Here is a 19,905-nt window from a genome sequence, read left to right as displayed (position 1 = left end):
CGCGCTGAATGTTACTGCTATTTCATAGGTGAGAGAGGCCTTCCTGGTCCTATCGGTCCTGACGGATCAAAAGGTCTGGGTGGTGTCCCTGGACCCAGGGGTCGCAAAGGAGCAAAGGGCCAAGCTGGAGACAAAGGTCAGTGGCAGTGTAGCTTTTATCTTTTGTCTTTTGCTTATACTGAACTGTTAACAGTGAAACTTCACAGGACACATTGGGAAAGGAAGGCAAGTGACATGATACAAAAGTCTCTGGTGGAACTGAATTAAGGATATCGGCCTAAAAACAAGAAACTTTATATTTATTTTTGTTTTATTCCAGTTTATTCAATATGGAATTAATTTTCATTTATTCACGTTTCTAAAGTGGTGTGGTGTATGTATGTCTGGTAATGAATGTATCATGTCTTTGTCCAGGTGTTAAAGGTGGCTTTTGTACTCCTAAAGGCCGTGGGTCTGCACCCCCAGGTCCACCTGGAGACCCAGGACCTGTGGGACCCCCTGGTGGTGTGGGTCCTCCTGGGACACAAGGATATACAGGCATGAAAGGTTAATATGTTCTCAGTATATGTACCGCATATTTATATGTGCACACTTCCTGTATGTTTACTTTTTTTAATCATCCTCTGTTTGTTTGTTTGTTTGTATCTATGTGTGTGTTTCAGGAGAGAAGGGTACTGCAGGGTGTATGGGCCAACCCGGCCCACATGGTCCTCCTGGTCCTGATGGTCCTGTTGGAGATCACGGAGATGTTGGCCTGCAAGGATTTCCTGGACCTCAAGGTAAATAAAATATAACAATTCCAGCATTTGTACTCTTTAAATTACCCCAAACTAATTGTTCCACTCGCCGCCCTATAGGTAACGCAGGTCAACCTGGTGAGCCAGGGGGACCAGGCAATACATTGAGGTCAGGCTTTTTGTTAGTTATTCACAGCCAGTCAGTTAAAGTGCCAACGTGTCCTGAGGGCAGTAGTCAGCTTTGGGTAGGCTTCAGTCTGCTCTATCTGGAGGGACAAGAAAAGGCTCATACACAAGACCTGGGTAAGTGTATACATTAAGTTTATACTTTAATTGGTCTCTTTAAATGAGTTTTTCCATACATATTTTGCTTTTATCTTCTTTTTTTTTCTTTTCCTTTCCCTGTAGGCCAGGCTGGCTCTTGCCTGCCTGTATTTTCCACCATGCCTTTCTCGTACTGCAACAAGGCTGCCTGTCACTACTCTGGTCACAATGGCAAATCCTATTGGCTCTCCACTACTGCTCCCATACCTATGATGCCATTATTTGGCCAGGAGATTAGCTCCCACATCAGCCGCTGTGTGGTGTGTGAGACAGTTTCACCTGCAGTGGCCTTTCACAGCCAGGATCAAACAATCCCTTCATGCCCACCAGGCTGGAGGAGTCTGTGGAAGGGGTACTCCTTCCTCCTGGTGAGTATTATAAAGAGCTTAAGTGTGTATGCATGTGACATAATGTTGTCAACTCCCTTAATGGTTACTAGCTGCCTTCCTGTGTACACAGCACACAGGAGCAGGTGATGAGGGTGGTGGCCAGTCTCTGACCTCTTCTGGTAGCTGCCTAAAGGACTTCCGAACTCACCCCTTCATTGAGTGCCAGGGTGCACAGGGTTCCTGTCACTACTTTGCCAACATCTACAGTTTTTGGCTGACTTCTATTGTTCAGACAGATCAGTTCATCCCCCCGAGGCCTGGCACCATCAAAGCAGCAGACAAACAGCGACAAATGGCCAGTCAGTGTCATGTCTGCCTCAAACGACAGTAAAGGACTCCGTATCACCTTTATTTTAGTTTCATTATTTTGTATTTTTTTCCATTTTTAAAACTGAATTCTGAGTTCCACTTAGGGTTATATCTGGATAATATATGGTTATATTTTGCCCAAAAAGGGTTGTTTCGCAGTTTGTATACAGTGATGGTTATCTGAACCTTTTGTTGAACCTTTACCTTATGTTATCACTGTACATTTTGCTGTCATTCTTTTGAATCTGGTGCTATTTCCAATGACAGAAATGTTGATCATCATGATGCTGTATCGTATGACTTTGTATTCAGACAAGTAGCGAAATCTTAACTAAATCATCCTCTCAGAGAAATATTCAGGGGAGGTTGCCTTCTTCATCTAAGTTGTGCTTCTCCTCAAGTAGAATATTTCAAAAAGCTTCAAAACCATGAGTCACTCAGAGTTCAACAGCTATGCCAGTTGAAAACACAACAATGCACATGCAAAAATCCCAAGATAGGGGAAAATGAATAATTTCAACAGGATATTTTGTTCACATAGCGGGTTTCAAGTTCATATTTATTTATTTCTCTCAACAGAACCCAAGTGACAATCAGAATACAGTACTTTTTTCCTCAAACATGTTTTATCCTGTTCTTTTTTATTACGCATAACAAGAGAACACTCAGTGCAATAAGACAGAGGACTCTGACAGTGCGGTGCTCTCTCTACCTTTTCACAGTGCACGTTTATACACAAAAAGATTGTACATCATCATTATTACATTTCCAACCTCCACCCGCCAACATCATGGATAGGGCAAAGTGAATGTCTTAAAACAATCATTTTCAAATATTCAACTTGCATACATTGTAGCTTGGCACACACACACACACACACACACACACACATAGCTCTCTCCCTCACACACAGACATAAAGGTACAACAAAAGAGGGACCTTTGTAATTGTAATGTTGATTCTCATCAGAGAGGGGGTACTGCACTTGCACTCTGAGGGCTAGCTCATATGTCAAACCCATATTAGTTTGGAAATTTGTACATTGCATATAAATGTGCAAAAGAGAACCAATTTAGATGATGTAAGTAGGAGGTTGAGGTAGAGGGAGAGAGCAGGGGGAGAGGGACATGTATGTTACCAGCCTGATTCAATGTGATTGAAGATGATGGGTAGTGCAGTTTTCTTTACAAAACCTCAAAGATTTGTAGGCCTTTGTGCAACCCCTGTTCTTTTGACTGGGTACAACTGTTGCCATGTTATAGGTCCTTATATGATTCGATATCTAAAATGGTTGCCAGCCAATTTAATTGGGAATATTGTCAGGGACAACCAATCATGGATGACTGCATGTCACACACAGCCAGTCTCCTGAGGCTTTACCTCCAAGCCAAAAAAATGAAAACTTACATGGCACAGCTCGCTACTTGTAACATTTTCAAAAATATATATATAAGCATAATCTTGAAAGTTATTTCTTAAGCAAGTGCATATGGCTATTATAATCTGCAGTAAAATTAAAAAATGTTCTAAAAGCTCAGGTGTTGATTGTACGGGCTGGTTGTTGGCATCAAGTATTTACACTGTGTCATGGTGCTCGCAGTGTGCATGGCAAAGTAAGGGTGCCAGTATTCGCCAGTTATTGCCACCAACCCTATTTCAAATAACAAACCGTTCAAAGTGCAACCACACCATATCTCACTTAAACAGGCTTTGGCTGGTTTTGGAAATTATATGTTCTAATTTACTACCTCCCCAACCCACCCTCATACTGTATCTTAGAATACAGCAGTAACATTTCACACTTTCTCTGTGCTCTATTACATGCCAGCCAACAGGTTTTCCTACAAAACAATTCAACCTCTTTGAAAAACTTTTGACGAAGTGACTACACAGCATCTTACTGTGATATACAAACTGAAGCACACAGAGTTTCCTGTTTCTGTTCTAGAACTGATTGTTGTACATTCTAGAACATATTGGACCAGGCATGGTAGGAGCTGTAATGTAAAGCACATCGACGCAATTCCTCAACTTACAATACAACAGTGAAAATGCAAAGTATATAGACAGAATTGAAGAGTCCATTCATTTTAGTGCTTTTAAGCACAAATAAAAGAGTTGGGCATAAGAAAATTATGCTACTACAGTACAAGTATTGATAGATTATGCTTTCAAATGTAAATTAACCTGAAACAAAATAACATTAAAACAAACATTAGATTGCATCTACATCTACTATACATAATTTAAGCTGCTTTTTAATCCCCATCTGATTTAGAAAATATCTATTCATCAAATATCTATTCTACTTATTATATTACAAGAATCCAGTCACAGGATATATAAAAATATCAAATATCACCAGTGATGATAAGAAAACATGACAACCTGAACAAGCAGAAATATTGCTATGGTAACCACCATTGTCCTTTGACATCAGCAAGTATCATCCCCCTGGTGCTCTTATTGGCTGCCCTGATGACCCCAATGTTGCAGGGAAGAATCGGTACAACCCAGAGGAGAGAGGGCGTGGGTAATTAGGGGTTGTGTGGCAGGGAGGTGTTGTAGTGTGTTTGTTGTTACTGTCAGATGGCTGTGTCCCAGAATACAGTTGTCTGTGTAGGGTACGGGGGAGGACGGATCTTTTTGGCCCCACTGCTTTTCCCCCAGCCTGGGAGGACAGATGGGCTTTCTTGCTTGCACTGACTGCGCTCCTGGTGTCTGTCCTCGTTCCTGTCCGGAGGAGGCCTATCCAGAGATTTCTGCAAGTGTGGATGTTGTCTGGAGCGGATCTCCATGCAGAGGGTGCGTTTCCTCTCAATCTGCTCTAGCATGGTGGTGTCGCCACATATCCATGGCATCTGGGGCATCTGAGGGACAGAGACACACATTACATTTAATCTGGTTGCACACTTAAAGCCCCTATAAATGTGGGTTAAAGTCTTAAGTATCTTCAGATTAACATAAAATCATGCTTGAATGTGTGGTTTGATCAGACATCAATGACCATTCTCATAAACCGTTATTAGATTCTAATTCAAATATTGATTAATCCTGATCAATGCATGTGTGACATCATCTTTTTCTAATTGAGAAAAGGGATAAAAGAAATTGAAATAACCTGAACTGTTCCAACTTAGCTGACCTCAACTTGTAGTGTTAACTTTCAAGGCCTTTAACAAGAAGTAAAGAAAAACAAGCAGATCTCCATACCTGGCTTTGATGTGTCTCTGCTGCTCTCCTTTGTGGAGTTCCCATTGGTGATGGGTTAGCAGGCATAGAAGGTGAGCGGCCATACTTAGGTGCTGCTTTCATATCGACAAAGAAAGGAAAAATATGATTAGTCAAACATAATAAGAATAGTTTGAAACTTTTTTGAATTAATGTCGTTGTTATACTCGTGCGTTGTGTATGGTTAATGCTGGATTCTCGCATGAATTTGAGGTTTTAACCCTCACCATTTCCAGTTCCCACAGTCATCGGCGGGCTAACAGATGATCTTCCATGATGAGTGGGTGTCGTTGTGGATGAATGCTGCCCTGACACTGTGCTGCCATTCCTCTCTTGTGCTTTTGATTGGTCCATGCTGTAATTTGCTCTGTTGTCTCGTCGGGGCGTGCCATCTGATCTGTATCCTCTTTCTTTACTCTCACACCTGTACTCCATTGAAGTAGGGCTCTTAGTGTTTTTGACATCATAATGATGTTGATCAGAGCCATTTAGACTTCTGTCTTTGCTGTCCCGCCTCACTTCGAGGCCAGTTCTGCTCAGATCTTTACTGTCCTGTCTGGGTAGAGGAGGAGGAGGAAGATCTCCATTGTGGCAGCTCCGATCTCTGCCTTCAAGTTTGGATTCAGAGCTGTAGCCAGCCCTGTCCTTGCTGTTTCTGGACATTTCTTGTCGGGGAAGGATCTCAGGTGGCTGGTCTATTCTACCATCATGTCTATGTTCCATGTCATTCCTTGCTCTCTCTTTACTATCCTGTCGGGGTAACAAATCAGGACGATGATCTTTGCTATCGTGCTTATATTCCGCTCCAGTTCTAACTCTGTCTTTACTCTCTTGTCTGGGCAGAAGCTCAGGTGGCCTGTCTCTTTCTTGTTTTGAGTCCCCACTATTCCTGGCTCTCTCTTTGCTATCCTGTCGGGGTAAGACCTCAGGTGGATGATCCAGCAATCTCTCTCTGCTTTCATGTCTACAGTCTACACCATTCCTTGCCCTCTCCTTGTTGTCTTGCCTTGGTACCAGCTCAGGCGGCTGATCTAGCAGTCTCTCTCTGTCTTTGCTGTCCTGTCTCAGCAAACACTCGATTCCATGCCCTCCGATACGGTCTTTGCTGTCTCTCCTTGGCATAAGGTCTCCATTGCTAATCCCTCTGTCCTTGGAGTCTCTTCCTATCAATGGGATGGGTTCTATGGAGCTGCAGCTTCTGTCTTTGGAGTCCCGTCTCACAGGGATGGGTTCTACACTGCTGCAGCCCTGGTCCCTGCTATCCCTGCTATCCCTGCGAACAGGTGGCACTTCTACACCACTACAAGTACGGTCTTTACTGTTGCGCCTGTGAGAAAGGGGCTCTACATTGCTGGATCTGTCTTTCTCTTTATCTCTTTCTCTTTCTCTGTCTCTGTCTCTGTCTCTGTCTCTGTCTTTTTCTTTTTCTTTGTCTTTGTCTTTTTCTCTGTCTCTGCGGTGAGAAGACTCTTTGCTGTGGCGTTCCTTGTCTCGCTTGGACTCCTTGCTGTGACTGTGGCTGTGGCGGTCCTTGCCTTCACGCTTGGACTCACTGTGAGATTTGCTTTTGGACTCAGCTGTAAGAAAAAAAAGAACAAAAAATGTTAAGAAGACAAAAAATCAGATGACTATAAAATCCAAACATATTCTTTTATGCAATTATTTGAAAATGGATTCAATTCACATTGGATAATTGCTTGAATATACAGTAAATAATCAATTATATATCTGTGCAGCAATTTGTGGAGTGTTAAAATAATACAATATTTCTGCTTCATGTGGCTGCACTACAATTACATATCCTCTAGGTGTCACTCACTACTCACTAAAGAAGCTGCTGCAAACCACTGGAGGCAGATATGGCAATATATGGGCCAGCAGGCATTAGAATTGAGTTCATCATGTTGGGTGATTTCCACTATCATTAAATGTTACATTGTTTTTAGTTAAATCCACTTTATCTTTCACCTTAAAATCAACAGAATCTCAAATGTATGAATATAACGCATTGTGATACCATAAAGTGCCCATGGATAACAACACAACACACATTTCTGAATACTTAAGTTTCATCAGATATCTGTGTGTGTAACACTCATGCACAGCTACATTGTGTGCTCTGAGTCTTCTTTGGCACGTACACTGTACATACAATAGTGTGTGTGTGTGTGGCAAATGGTGAGATGAAATCGTATGTATGTCAATGATTTAAGGCTCAATAAAGACATAGATTATCACTGCACAAATAAAAAATGTATGCACATGATTGATTTCCACGTAGTCTGAGCCTCTATATGGCTCCTATACAGGCTTTAACATACAGTACCATGAACAAGCATCCCTTGTGGTGCCCACATGTGTTACACATGCTATGTGAGTGTGTGTGCATGCGTGTGTGTGTGGCGATTAACTGGTTGGTAAGTGGGTCAGGCTAGCTGTTGCTGCCTGTATTGCCTCTGAAAGGCAGAGAGAGAAAAAAATTAACCTCCATTCATTGTGTTAGGTCTGTGCTTGCGTACTAATTACACCATGTGTGCTTGTAGCCGGTCACAGAGCAACACACAAAACCAGTCCTTTAGCCCCATGTGGCACTTGCAGGTGTTGGGATGAAAAATAAATAATATAAAAAGACCTGTTTACACAGCCCCCCTTGATGTATAGATCATATATGCAAAAATATTACAAACCATATGGGGCTAGTGAAGAAAATACTGTCAAAGGCTCATTGGTAAGACATCACTGGGAATTCCTGGCACATGGCTGCAATACTTGACTTTCTAGTTGTCGCTTAACATAAAATGCTGCTGAGATATAATTAATCCCAGTATCAAACAGCAAATGTGCATAAATTGGTACATGTATGCATCAACTGGAAGATGTATCCCTGCAGAATCAACAAGGAAATAAATCATAAATCATCTCAGCTTCTCTTCCCATCTGCACCGCTGCCCCAGCTACCTGATTGGCTTGATCATCAGTAGCGTATGTGCTGATTGGACAGAAAAGAGAATCTGATCCTCTGATCAGGTGTAGATTTGAGTTCAGTGCCACAGCTATCCCCATCAGGAGCTCATTGCTCCGTTGTAAACCAGCATGCCCTGAGCTGTGATTGGCTGTACTACCCATGGGGAGGGAATCTGCAAATAAGAAACAGGGATTTCTCCTCCTTCCACTGTTGCTATGTTGTAGTTGCTAAGAGCTTTGAGTACAGATGGATGTGTGCACTCTTTGCAGTTCTTTTATGATGTATGTAGAAAAAATGTGCTTGAATAAATCTGTTAATTAAATGTTTTCCTTCATTTTTAAAATTCTTTCAGACTGTACAGCTTGACTCTCAAGAGCAATGTAGCATTAGAGTTCAATTTAAATATAAATAAGTTTAATGTCAAACATCACTCTAAATCATTGGTTGCTCTCTTTTCATTTATTAGAAACACACGAAGCCCTTTTAAAATAATGTATGGCATGCTACTACATGAACTATACTGCTCTTCATGCATTTATGAAACAACCTTTTGCTTATTTAGTTTGAATTTGATGTCTGCCGTTATCAATTTTTCATTCAGTTACATCAAGTACATTAGATTTCAAAATAGGAAGGCTTAGCATGGCTATTTGAACACAAAAATAATTCTTGCATTATGTATGAGAACAATAATGTTAATTTGAGTGACGCTGATGCTGCTTTTTGGAAACTTCAAGCAACTTCTACACCTTTTATCATTATGAGCAGATTACATTTTCGTTTATTTTGGCAGTGTCTTGAGTGTGGCATGGCTATCTGTATTTAAACATGATGTTTACATATTTAAAAATAATGCTGCCTGATGCCCTAATGCCATGAGTAGGTTTGAGAGACCTGCTGTCTGCTTTAGTCTCTAATCCCCTCAGATTAAATGATACGATCTGTATCAGAGTTTGGATCGCCAGGCCTAGATTAAATAAATGGAAGGTTGCAGAGAGAGCCACAAAAACCCTGCATGGTACCGTAAAAGTGATTAATTCTATGTACAGCCTCCTAATTTAGCAGGGTTTTAACTCGTTAATACAAAATAGGGATGCATTACAGTACCACTGATGAGGGAACTACTCGGTGACTACTTTTTAAATTGTGTGTTTGCTGTTTATTTGCTCCATAGTTTACTGCAGCCAAATCTTTTAGTAACGTCATCATCCATGCCATTCATAGTTGATTTTGGATGTTACTTTCTCTCTAGGTTCTGTTTGTTCTTGCAACTTCTCTGTGGTGGTAGAGTTGATTGATTAACATTCCTAAACAAGTCTCTCTTCCTCCTCCTCCTCCATGAAAGATTTTTATACAGAGATGTGATGGAAAGCAGTCTACACTTTTCAGGATTAAAAATGAGACAAATAAATAAATAAATGAATAGGAGGACAGCTGTTTATGCCCTTTGCTTCACTACATATTAAGGCACATGTGTGAAATGACTCACTCTCTCCAGGCTCTTTGGACTTTCTGCCACTGGTGTTTTTCTTCAGCATATTCCTGCCTGTTGTGAACAGGTTGGTGAGTTCGTCCAGTGGGCTGGTGGGTGTCCGTGATCGCCCTGTTGACACATTCTGCATTGAGCCATGGAGTCTACCCACACTGTCTTGAGGTGGCGAGCCCTTGCCGTGAGGGGTGGCAGAGGCGCTTCGTGGCAGACCCCCAGGGAATGGCATTGGAGCGTCAAAGGGAGGTGTCCGCATGAGGCTCAGTGGGGTGAGACAGCGGCCCATGCTGACTGGTGATGGGCAAGCAGAGTGGCTGCGCTGATAGGAGGATGAGGAGGATGATTTGTAGAGGGTGCAGGGTAGAGGAGGTGCAGAAGAGCGCCCAGAGACAGTGAGGGTTGGGGTGGCAGTGAGCTCCCTGCGGATATGTGCAGAGGAGGGTGGCTCAGTAGAAGAGGTTGGGGACTTGCTGTAGGACTGGTTCTCTAGCATGGGTAATTTGGCTACATCTAGAGGAGTGAGGGGAGACTCATCTGAGTTAGGTGAGCATTGGGCTGGTGCCGGGGGGAACACCAGCAGTGGAGGCCGATGGGTAAGTAAATTGGGAAATGGTGCAGGAATGTCACAGAGGGGAATGTTACGAGGTGTAGAGCAGCGACTGAGAGGTTCAGGGTCATATGGTGCTGGGGTAGGGCATGCAGAGCGACATCCCACAGGGTCAGTACGGTACTCCATATCGTCCAAAGCTGGATACTTCATCTCCTCATACACAGCCTCTCCTGGCTCCTCATCCTCACTCTTTAGCGGTTCTCGTCCTCCAACATCAATCCCACCCATCTCTATGTAGACAGGTTCATCTTCACAGTCGTCTGTAGGGCTTTCATCACTCTGTGGTGGTGAGGTGTTGCGTTCGCAGGGGGAGGTGATGTGGTGGAGGGGTCTGGGAAGGCAAACCCCGCTGCCTCCGTGGCTCTTGATGTAGGACTCATCAAAGGAAACACTCAGTTGTGTGTTTGGGTTCCTCTTAGGTTTGGGTGGCGGCACCCTCCTACAGTCCTCACTGCATCCGTGAGCTGCTAAAGAATAAAGAGAAAGAAAGCCTTAATACAAAACCATCAGACAGCCATTTTCCTTTGGCAATATATTTTGTCAACCAGAGAACTTCCATAGTCCTACACATCTGCAAACTGTATTACGCAACACCACTTACTGACCCAAACAGCTGATCTGCGGTGTGCTAAAATACATTTTGTTGCTGGGCTGCTCAACTTCTGTGCTGGTGTTATGTCCTCCCTCAATTATTGTTCCCCTCCTGTCAAAATTGTGTTCTGGAGTACCACCTTGGTGTTTGGAGACTTAGATTATGGTTATGGTTAGGTGTAACAGAAATAACTGGTTGAATTACAGTTGGGGTCAGGTTAAGCACCTCAGAGTATGACTGGGTGCAGTTTATCATCAGGGGGAACACATATTGATTCTTCTGTACTATCATACTTCTGTCTGCTTCTCCACACTGGGAGGCTGCTGACCGTTATCTACTGAAAGAAATACACTGGCTATGGATAAATATTTCACACATTCCCACTTCAAAAGAATCAAAGTATCTCTTTAAAGCCAAATGTAGTTCTCTGGGTCAGATGTAGGTCAACCTGTATAGCTGAGAGCAATATCTTGAGTCAGATATGTGGGAATAGTTGAGGCATATGCATGTTTCTAGGTCACATATACAGCACTGGAGTGAGTATAGTATCTGGGTCACACACTGTGGAGCTTCTTTCTGATTGTGGTGACGTAGCATTGCAGTGAGAATCGCTTTAGATGTGGTGCAGTGAGGCTATAGTACAGTGTTCACATTGTCTAGATACTACTATGAAGTATGGGGACCTGATAGTAGTCCTCTCACAGTGGACAGGCTCAATAGTACTGAGTTGCTCAAAGTATATTTCTAGGTCAGACGCTGAGATGTTTGGATAGGTGTGTCCCTCTCTCTGATAGGCAGGGGGAGATAAGTGTAGTTAAGAGCCAGACCATGTCTGAAATCTTCAAACTGCAGATTTTATACCTTTAATAATTCAGATGCCAGATGGCCCAGACACACGCATGCTTCCCATAACTGTATGACTCACCATCATCACTACATGCACACACATATACACACTGGTGTACACATACCTACACATTCAGAGAGGGAAATTAGGACATGTACACATTTTATACCATAAAGTCTCACAACTTATTAAATCAGATTACAGATTTTTAACTGTGAAGGTGTCTGTCACAACTGAATGCTACTTTGTAGCAGGAAATTAGATAGGTAGATAGATAGTTATTTAAGTATTTTAAGTATTATTTTAAGCTGTGGAATTGACTGGGATACAAGCAGTGTATTCAGCTGTCAAAAAAAAAATTAGACCTGTACCTGAATGCAAATCAGAACATTTTATTTTGTTTTGCAGGGGTACTTTAGGGGTCTGGCTATTTATTTTTACAGGCTGATGTCCATTTGAACTGAGGGATGAAATGTAGATTTGACAGACTGTTTAACAGCTGCCTTTCGATTGGCCCCACAATTTCTCCTCATTACCACTAATTAATAAAGTGTTAATAGGAGATTTGGTTCAACCCAGATGTTTTCCTACAATGTGTTTAATTTGACTGTTTTTCTGTGAGAGTATGTGTATGTTTGTTCATGCACTTGTGTACAGTATGTGTGCGTGTTTTCACAATCTTCTCTTACATTCCACATAAACAGGTTTTTGTGATTGATCTTGAGATCAGTTTCAGCACTGATGATAAATCCATCACTCCAAACATCGCTTACTCCCTGTCCCTTCTCTTCTCCTCTTCTCTACTGCTCCCTCTCCTTCCCCTCCCCCTGTAGCGGATGTGTTTTCCCGCAACCCCCTTCCCCCCTCCGCTCCTCCTGGGGAATCAGAATCTAGGTCAATCGCTCCTCCTGAATGAATTCTACTCTGACAAGCTCCTCCCCTTCCCGCTACAGCGCCAGCTACAGAGCATGCAACCCTCCCCTCAGCCAGGGACACCCCCACACTCTCACTCTGATTGGCTGTGGAGCCTCAGACTTCAGCATCTCCATAGCTGCATTGGCCTGAGCTGCTTAGTGATGTTGTGATTGGTTGGGCTACAGGGGGTCTTGTTTCTGTGGGATGGTTGCCGTGGTGCCCAGGAAGATCTGTGTGCACATAGAGATCCCCACCAATCTGAGCCAGGCTGGGCGACTCCCTTAACATCACATTGGCAATGAAGCATCCAAACTGAAATGGAGTCAAAGCTTCCTGCAACCTTTAAATCTCTTTGCTCTCAAATCCACCTACCTCAAATACTATTATTTACTATAAACATTAGTTTAATTTTGCAATGCTTATTTCTTTATACTCAGTACATGGGCTGTGAATTAGTATTTTATAATAAAAAACTAACTGTATAATAGGGTGTTTTGTGCATTTGCTATAGCAGTGATTGTATCTGTGGTTTGCTGGGGGAAACATTCCTTGAGCTCAATTAATTCCTATCCAATCCATTCAAGCTTTCTTAGACTGAGCTGATGTACTTTAATTATGCCCCCGTTTTCATCCATGGCCAAATAGGCATACTGTGTTTGTTTATTTTGCTTAACCTCACTGAAATTGCTGAAGGGGGCTTCCATTGGACCTTGATTAAGGCATCTCTTAATTTCGGTCTTTGAAGTTTTAAACTAGAGGAACATTTGTGATTTGCCTTTTGGAAATATTAAACTAAGTCAATTCCTTCTTTTCTGGACTGGGGCCAGCTTTATAGCCAACATAGTATTCTAATTCATCTGCTGGGGTGAAGTTAGTTAGTGGAGTTTTCCTAAATGCACAAATCGTGTTCCCATATTATGTATAGCATGACATTACACTCAGCAATACAAGTTTGGACAGCATTCAAAGCCTGAAAATGTACTGAACAAAATACTTAAGTACAACAAGCCAAAATATGCCTAATTTTGGGCATATTTTGGCTAAATATCTGTTTATGCTGTGAAATCTGAATATGCATTAAAAATGTTGTTCTATTATTGGAATTTCTAAAAATTTGCAATTATATTCCAGAATATACAAAATACTTTATATGCTAAACATATGACACAATTGTGCAGGTAAGAACAGCAATGCACATAAAAACTGGAAAGTGTCTTTGCCAAATTATGAGCTTAGAAACAGCACAGAAATAATAGTTGTGGTTTAACTTCATTGTAATTGTAATTATATATATTTTTGCCATAGCGGTACTTGTATGAAGTATGTACTGAATAGCTAGATGTCATGTCACTGTAGGAGAAACAGAGTTTAAGAAGGCACTGCAGAAAACAGCTATATATAGCGCAGCAGTTTGGTGTGAAGTGCCACCACCACTCACCGTCACATCTCTCCCCGCGGCAGGTGGACATGGGACTGTGGTCCACTGCCTCAGACGACATGCTCAGCTTAGTGGCCGGGTCCCTCCTGGGCTTGGGTGGGGGCTGTTTCCTAGAGGTAGGGCTTCCCACCTCTTCCTCTCCTCCACCCCCGCTGGTTCCACCACCTACTGAGTGAAGGGACTGGGAGCGCACAGAAAAGCCCTGGCCACAGGCAAGGGCATGCGGGTGGGGCATGGGCATGCGTTCCTGGGGGTCTGGCATTGTAATGGAGCCCATACGTAAGTGCTTGCCTTCAGTTGCTATGTCCTCACCCGTCCTAAAACAGAGAAGAGAAGGGAGAGAGAGGAAAGGTAAAGGGTTAAGGGACCAGAAATGTAAATGTGATCTGCCTGATGCAAAAAGTCATGTAAATATCTAAAACATACTGACATGCTACACTATTTTACATTACAAAAAGGGAGAGACACAACATGAAGACAAAATCCTTGAGTTCCTACATCCTTTCCCTGGAATCCTTTCATAACATAATAACACATATTATACCCTGACAGGGTCATGTCATGTGTATGTCTGTGTATATCGTGTGTGTGCGTGCGTGCGTCTTTGTGTGTGTTTGTGTGCGCGTTTCATTCTATGCAAGCAATAAGAGTGTTAACAATAGCAGACATGTTAGTACCACTGAAAACAGAGTCCCTTTCAGGGCCAAACATTGATTTGAGTTTAACCCTGGATATGACCAATGCCGCTCACACAACCACACACATAATGACACCATCAAAGTTGCCCGGCCTGTACACAATCAATCCCTATAAATGGATGATTGGCCTGAAGGGAGCGTTAATGATGTCTGAGTGGAGCGTGGTAATGGGTGAAAGGACCATTGTGTGTATGTGTGCGTGTGTCTGAGCGTGTGTGTATTTATCACTGAGAAAATGAGCCCAGGATCTGACTCTATTTGATTTGTACAAAACAAAAGATAATGTAGGCTATGCATCTCTGTAGTTTATTTATTCACCGTCATATCAGGAAAGCACAATTAAGCTTAATGTCAGAGACTTAAGCGTTTAAACAAATGGCGTTAAAAACAAACAAACAAACAAACAAAACATACCAACAAAATGAATTTGTGACTTTACACATCCTTATCTTGTGTGTGTGTTCACGCGTGGGTGTGTATGCATGTGTGTGTGTGTCCCTCTCAGTGTGTGACTTTGCTGACTCTGACTCCCTCCTGGACAGCTGCTGAACAGAAGGTGCTTGGTTGGGTGGGTTCATTGGTCAGGGGCTTAACTTTGCCTAGCAACACGGTACCCATAGAAACCAGACACAAAACCAGCTGCCGCTGCACAACAATAATAAAGCACACGTGTACATCATAACACATAACCACCTCACCTATTATTTACAGTGGTTTTATGAAAGACACATGTTTTACAGCAACCTGTAGAGCCAGAGTGCTGATGTTATTTTAAAGAAAGATCATCAAATCACATGATAAGTGGAGACTATAATGAACATGTTAAAAATATTAACCATCCATGATTGGGCTAAAACATCTCTGAAATAAGTGAACAATCTTCACCTGTAGCATTCAGCTACAGGTGGCAACAGCACAGTAATAACAATCACTCCCTCTCATATGTTTTGTGGGTGCATGGACACCCATAGACATGGATTGTGTGTATGTGTGTGGGTGTGACTGGAGTAGTAGTGACTGGGCTATTTATAGGATATTTGCCCAGTGATTGGCTAGAGGACAGACCACAGGTGCACTTGAACCAGTTGGAGTTGACTTGTAGTCGGGCAGCTCTGGTTCTCTCACTGTGAAACCATGTGACAAGAAAAAACAACAACACAGAAACAAACCAAATGCTGATGGAGATCTTGAGAACAACAAACAAAAAAACAAACAAACAAAAGAAAATGCCTGAAAAAACATGTCTATCTGTAAAGCAAACATGAAAAAAGTAAAAACATGAAAAAGGAAAGAAAAGCAAAAATGGGTAAAAAAAAACAAAATTGCCATGCATATATGGATACAAATGAATGAACATGTGCAGTTTTTAGTGTATGCATCTGAATACACATGCATGTTTGAGTGAATCTGTGTGCACCTCTGTGTGAATAACTTCCTCTGATGAAATACAATAAAAGCAACCCAGAGATAGCAGCAGGCAGGAAGGCCCGCCTCACTCAAACCTAATGTGCTGATCTGATTGGTCTATGGCTGTTCCAGCTGTCACCAGGCAGAACACATCTCCTGCAACTGAGCTCACACTTAATCTCCCTCTAACAGTTTTTTTTTCTTTCCCCCCACTCTTAAACACATTTGCTCTAACAAGCTCTTTCTCCCTCAATTGCACAGTCCATTTGTTCTTTCCTACCCTTTCTCTTGCACTAATATATTCTATTTTCCTTTTGTTGCATGCACATGTACATAAGCGTGCATATACAAGCTTGCGCACACGCAAATGAAAGCATGTACACATGAATCCTCACACTCTCAGTCAGTTACTGTAAAAATGGGTCGTCTCATTGACCTACTTATAAGCCTCATGAAAAATCCAGTTATTTTTTAGACTTTTCCTCTAGTGACTGTGTATTAATATTTCAGCTTTGGCAACAGCTGAGAGACAGTGGAAGGATGGCAGGACAGTAGATGCCATTTTCTTCGGGCATTACCTCGTCCTGGAACATTCACCAAGTTACTGTACAGGACTGCAACAGACTGCTATAAATGCTGGCCATTAACAAAAGGCAGATCTGGATAGATCTCTTAGAACTCAGACTTAACTGGCCTGACGGAACATGCATGCAATATATAAAATATACTGTGTGGACAATTTAAACGCAGTGGCAGTGGATATGACTCTTTTTGAATGTGAAAGGGTTCAAAGCCTTCCTGAATAAATCAGTTAAGAGCAACATCTGGTAATTTGCTCAGCTCCCCAAATTACATCAATGTAATCATCTGATGCACAGCTAAAACTCCCAGCAGATGCTAAAATACCTTCTACCATGTCAGACAGACAACAAATATTTTTTTTAATTCCATGAAAACATATGATAGTATTTCCCATAGCCTGCTACATCATAAGATTATTTGACTATCTAAGTGAAAACAAGTTTTTCTTTATTACTTTATGTGATGTTTTCTGAGATAAAATATACATCTACTTGACGGATTGTTTGCTCTCAAATAGTGCTGATAATTATGACTACTATATAACTTTATTATGAAAACGATAGTTTGCTGGTAATTAAAAAAACATTGAATGAATAAAAGTGCAACAGCCCAACAGTGTTTCTTGAGTTGTAAGAAACTATCAATCCAAACAGACAATATAAAAGGTGATGTTAGTCCATGTTTCCATGCACAGAAACAAACATCAGAGCAGACTTATGACTTCCGTACTGTGATTCCAATTTCAAATCATAACAATTAAAAAAAAATGTGTTTACTGAGAATTTCTTGGTTTTACCCCGAGGTTCTGCTTTTAGTTTGACAGGGGGTTTAAGCAATCGGGACGCTTATGCCACCACACCAACATATTCCTAACCTTTGTGCAATGTCCCATTATTATCCCCAATGACTTAATGACTCACTGCTTACTATTCTACCCCACAACAGAAGCACGCCGTGTCCACGTGCTAGTCACGTTGTGAGTGCCTGCCTCTTATTCGCTCAACTTTCGGGATGCCACACAGTGCCACTGCTGTTACTGCTTGCTCATCACAACATACGCAAAAGGGTGCATCTGATCCCCCGTGAGGTTAGACAAACCAAACATATTCAAGCTTTAAGGTATGTTGAAACTTTTTGATAGTGTCCCTCTTTGCAATGTAATACCTTTCTAAACCCAGGATGGTTACATCTGCATAAATCACAAATGCGTACAGTTACATGGAACTCCTAACCATGTCTCATTTACACCCTCACATCCTAACACACTTTCTGTGACAGCCCACCCCCTTCCTTCTTAATTCTAAAAACTCTCCATCTCAAAAATGGTGCAGTAATGACCTCCATTCAAGGACAAGTCCCAAATAAGTCTAAAAGTGAAAAATTAATTATCCCCTATAGATCATGGGGTGTACCAGTCCACACTGGCAATCCCCGAAATATGGCAACCTGCCATTGCCACAGGGACCCTCTGGCCACTTGTCCCAATTCCTTACAACCTTTCCTGAAGTGAACCCAGTCACATCCTTGTATGTACAGAACAGAGTCTCCTTGGTGTGCTTTACAAATACTTGTTAGTGTAATTATTACAGAGATGGCACTTCCAAAAGAAATGCAAAGCAAAAAATTGATTTTTGTGAGTCTTTATCTGTTGTCTTTCCTTTGTCTAATTGCCACTTTCATTTCGACCTACCTCCTTATGGCTTCCTCCTGTTTTCTCTTCTTGTCGTTTTTCTCCTGCAGAAATGCCCTATTTCTCTCATTCCTGGCGTGGTCCAAGTTTTGAGCTACCAGGCCGTTGTAGGCTCTCAGCCCATTCTCCTCGACATACTGGAAAAAACGGAGAGTTTCTTCCTCTTTGGAGCTCATCATTCTTCAAGTGTTCCACAGCATTCTGATAAGGAAAAATAAGAAAAAGTTAGCACCTTAAAGAGAGAAACAAAGATAATAGCGACTAATGTGGCATTGTATATGAGGGTCTTATTGTGTCAGTGGTTATTCTTTCAACCTTCGTTTTTCAAGGTCAGCCTTTTTGAAAACCAATGAAGCAGGATTGCATCAGCAACATAATAATGTCACATGTCATGTTTGTTGCTGTCATTTCTAACCTTTCTGACCTTTGCTGCACAGTTCATGGCCTATGGAAGGTTTATGATTGTAATGAGACTTGCATCATGCCTGTGTCAACAAGAGTAAGCATTTTCCCTGGAGGGTTGCAACATCTTTTCTGTCATTCACACGCACACGCACACGCACACACACACACACACACACACACACACACACACACACACACACACACACACACACACACACAAAAGCTGACATTACCATGTAAATGTTCAAACACTATTTAGCTACAGTCACTAATAACCTTCTGTTTCAGTATTTCATTTTTCTTGCTCGTTTTCTCAGTTGTGTTTGCACATTTTCTGCCTGAAATTATTGGCTTTAACCAAGTGAATGTCTGAATGAAACTGAAAAAGGACTTTTATCTTTTGCAGTTGTAAGTATCTATGTGTTGGGCTCAGATGTGAAAATATAGTACTCTAGGGGCCAACCACACAGATGAAATTAGCCTATTTTACAAGACTGCAATGCGTGGTTTTGCATGCATAGACTATATCATTGTCAATCTTGTGTTTAAGATCTAAAAATAATCTCTACTTGAGTTGTTCTTTGCTAATTCTGTAACAGACTATTGCTGGCAGCATCAATGGCATGCATAAGTAAGAGTGTGGATGTGTCTGTAAGGAAAAGCCTCTTCAATGAAAACATCCACACTGGTGCAATCACTCTGAAATCCACTCCTTCAGAATGGGAATCAGTTTACAGTAACATAGAACTGTTTACAGCCGCATAAGCTCAAGCGACAGCATGGAGCTGCTAATGATGTGATTCAGTGTGCATGCATGTACAGTATGCATTTGCCTGAAAACATGTGCAACTGCATGCAACATAGTATATACAATGTGCAACAGCCCAATGTGAATTTGGAGAGGCTGGTCGTGGAAGAGAAGAAGTGCATGCTTTTATGTAGGTCAGTGTTTTCAGATCAGCCTAAGACTCATGCTTGTTTACATGTGAGAGAAGCACGGAGTGTGAGTGCATGTAGGGAGGGGGAGGGGGCTTGTGCTAACTGTATGTATGTTTGTGAAGGCAAGGGCAGCAGGGGGGAGGAGGGGAGGTGGTCTTGGAGGGCAGCCAGATGGAGATTGCAGGGCCAACTGAGAGACCGGCCATTGTCTGGCCATCCTCAGCATCCCTCTACCTCATGTCTGTCTATGTCCAGCATGGGGCCTAGGTCAATGGGTTTATCTACCGGTTCCACTCCCTACGCATCCTCGACACTCCTTAGGAAAGGTTTTTACAGTC

At 42.0% G+C, this 19,905-nt stretch overlaps 3 protein-coding genes across 3 annotated transcripts in view; 2 read left to right on the top strand and 1 right to left on the bottom strand.

The window, feature by feature from the left end:
- LOC128369634 (collagen alpha-4(IV) chain-like) overlaps positions 1-1,781 on the top strand; it is a 33,135-nt gene extending 31,354 nt beyond the window's left edge. Inside the window, exons 39-44 of the mRNA XM_053330712.1 lie at positions 29-136; positions 415-546; positions 663-779; positions 858-1,040; positions 1,146-1,429; positions 1,521-1,781. Coding sequence (XP_053186687.1) covers positions 29-136; positions 415-546; positions 663-779; positions 858-1,040; positions 1,146-1,429; positions 1,521-1,781 — 1,085 coding nt within the window. The remainder of the gene's footprint in view (positions 1-28; positions 137-414; positions 547-662; positions 780-857; positions 1,041-1,145; positions 1,430-1,520) is intronic.
- Positions 1-19,905, top strand: part of rc3h1b (ring finger and CCCH-type domains 1b) — a 251,292-nt gene that overhangs the window by 143,902 nt on the left and 87,485 nt on the right. The gene's annotated exons all lie outside the window — the stretch shown is intronic.
- On the bottom strand, positions 4,345-18,402 carry nyap2b (neuronal tyrosine-phosphorylated phosphoinositide-3-kinase adaptor 2b). The gene is made up of 8 exons (XM_053330009.1): positions 18,224-18,402; positions 13,847-14,163; positions 9,445-10,521; positions 6,459-6,567; positions 5,754-6,347; positions 5,212-5,639; positions 4,973-5,067; positions 4,345-4,629 (listed from the first exon to the last, which is right to left on the bottom strand). The coding sequence occupies exons 1-8, from the start codon at positions 18,400-18,402 to the stop codon at positions 4,345-4,347; spliced, it is 3,084 nt and encodes a 1,027-aa protein (XP_053185984.1).

This window comes from Scomber japonicus, chromosome 12 (assembly GCF_027409825.1).
Source record: "Scomber japonicus isolate fScoJap1 chromosome 12, fScoJap1.pri, whole genome shotgun sequence".
Classification (NCBI taxonomy): domain Eukaryota; kingdom Metazoa; phylum Chordata; class Actinopteri; order Scombriformes; family Scombridae; genus Scomber; species Scomber japonicus.
Note: the sequence above shows the minus strand (reverse complement) of the source record. Positions and strands in the feature narration are given on the sequence as shown.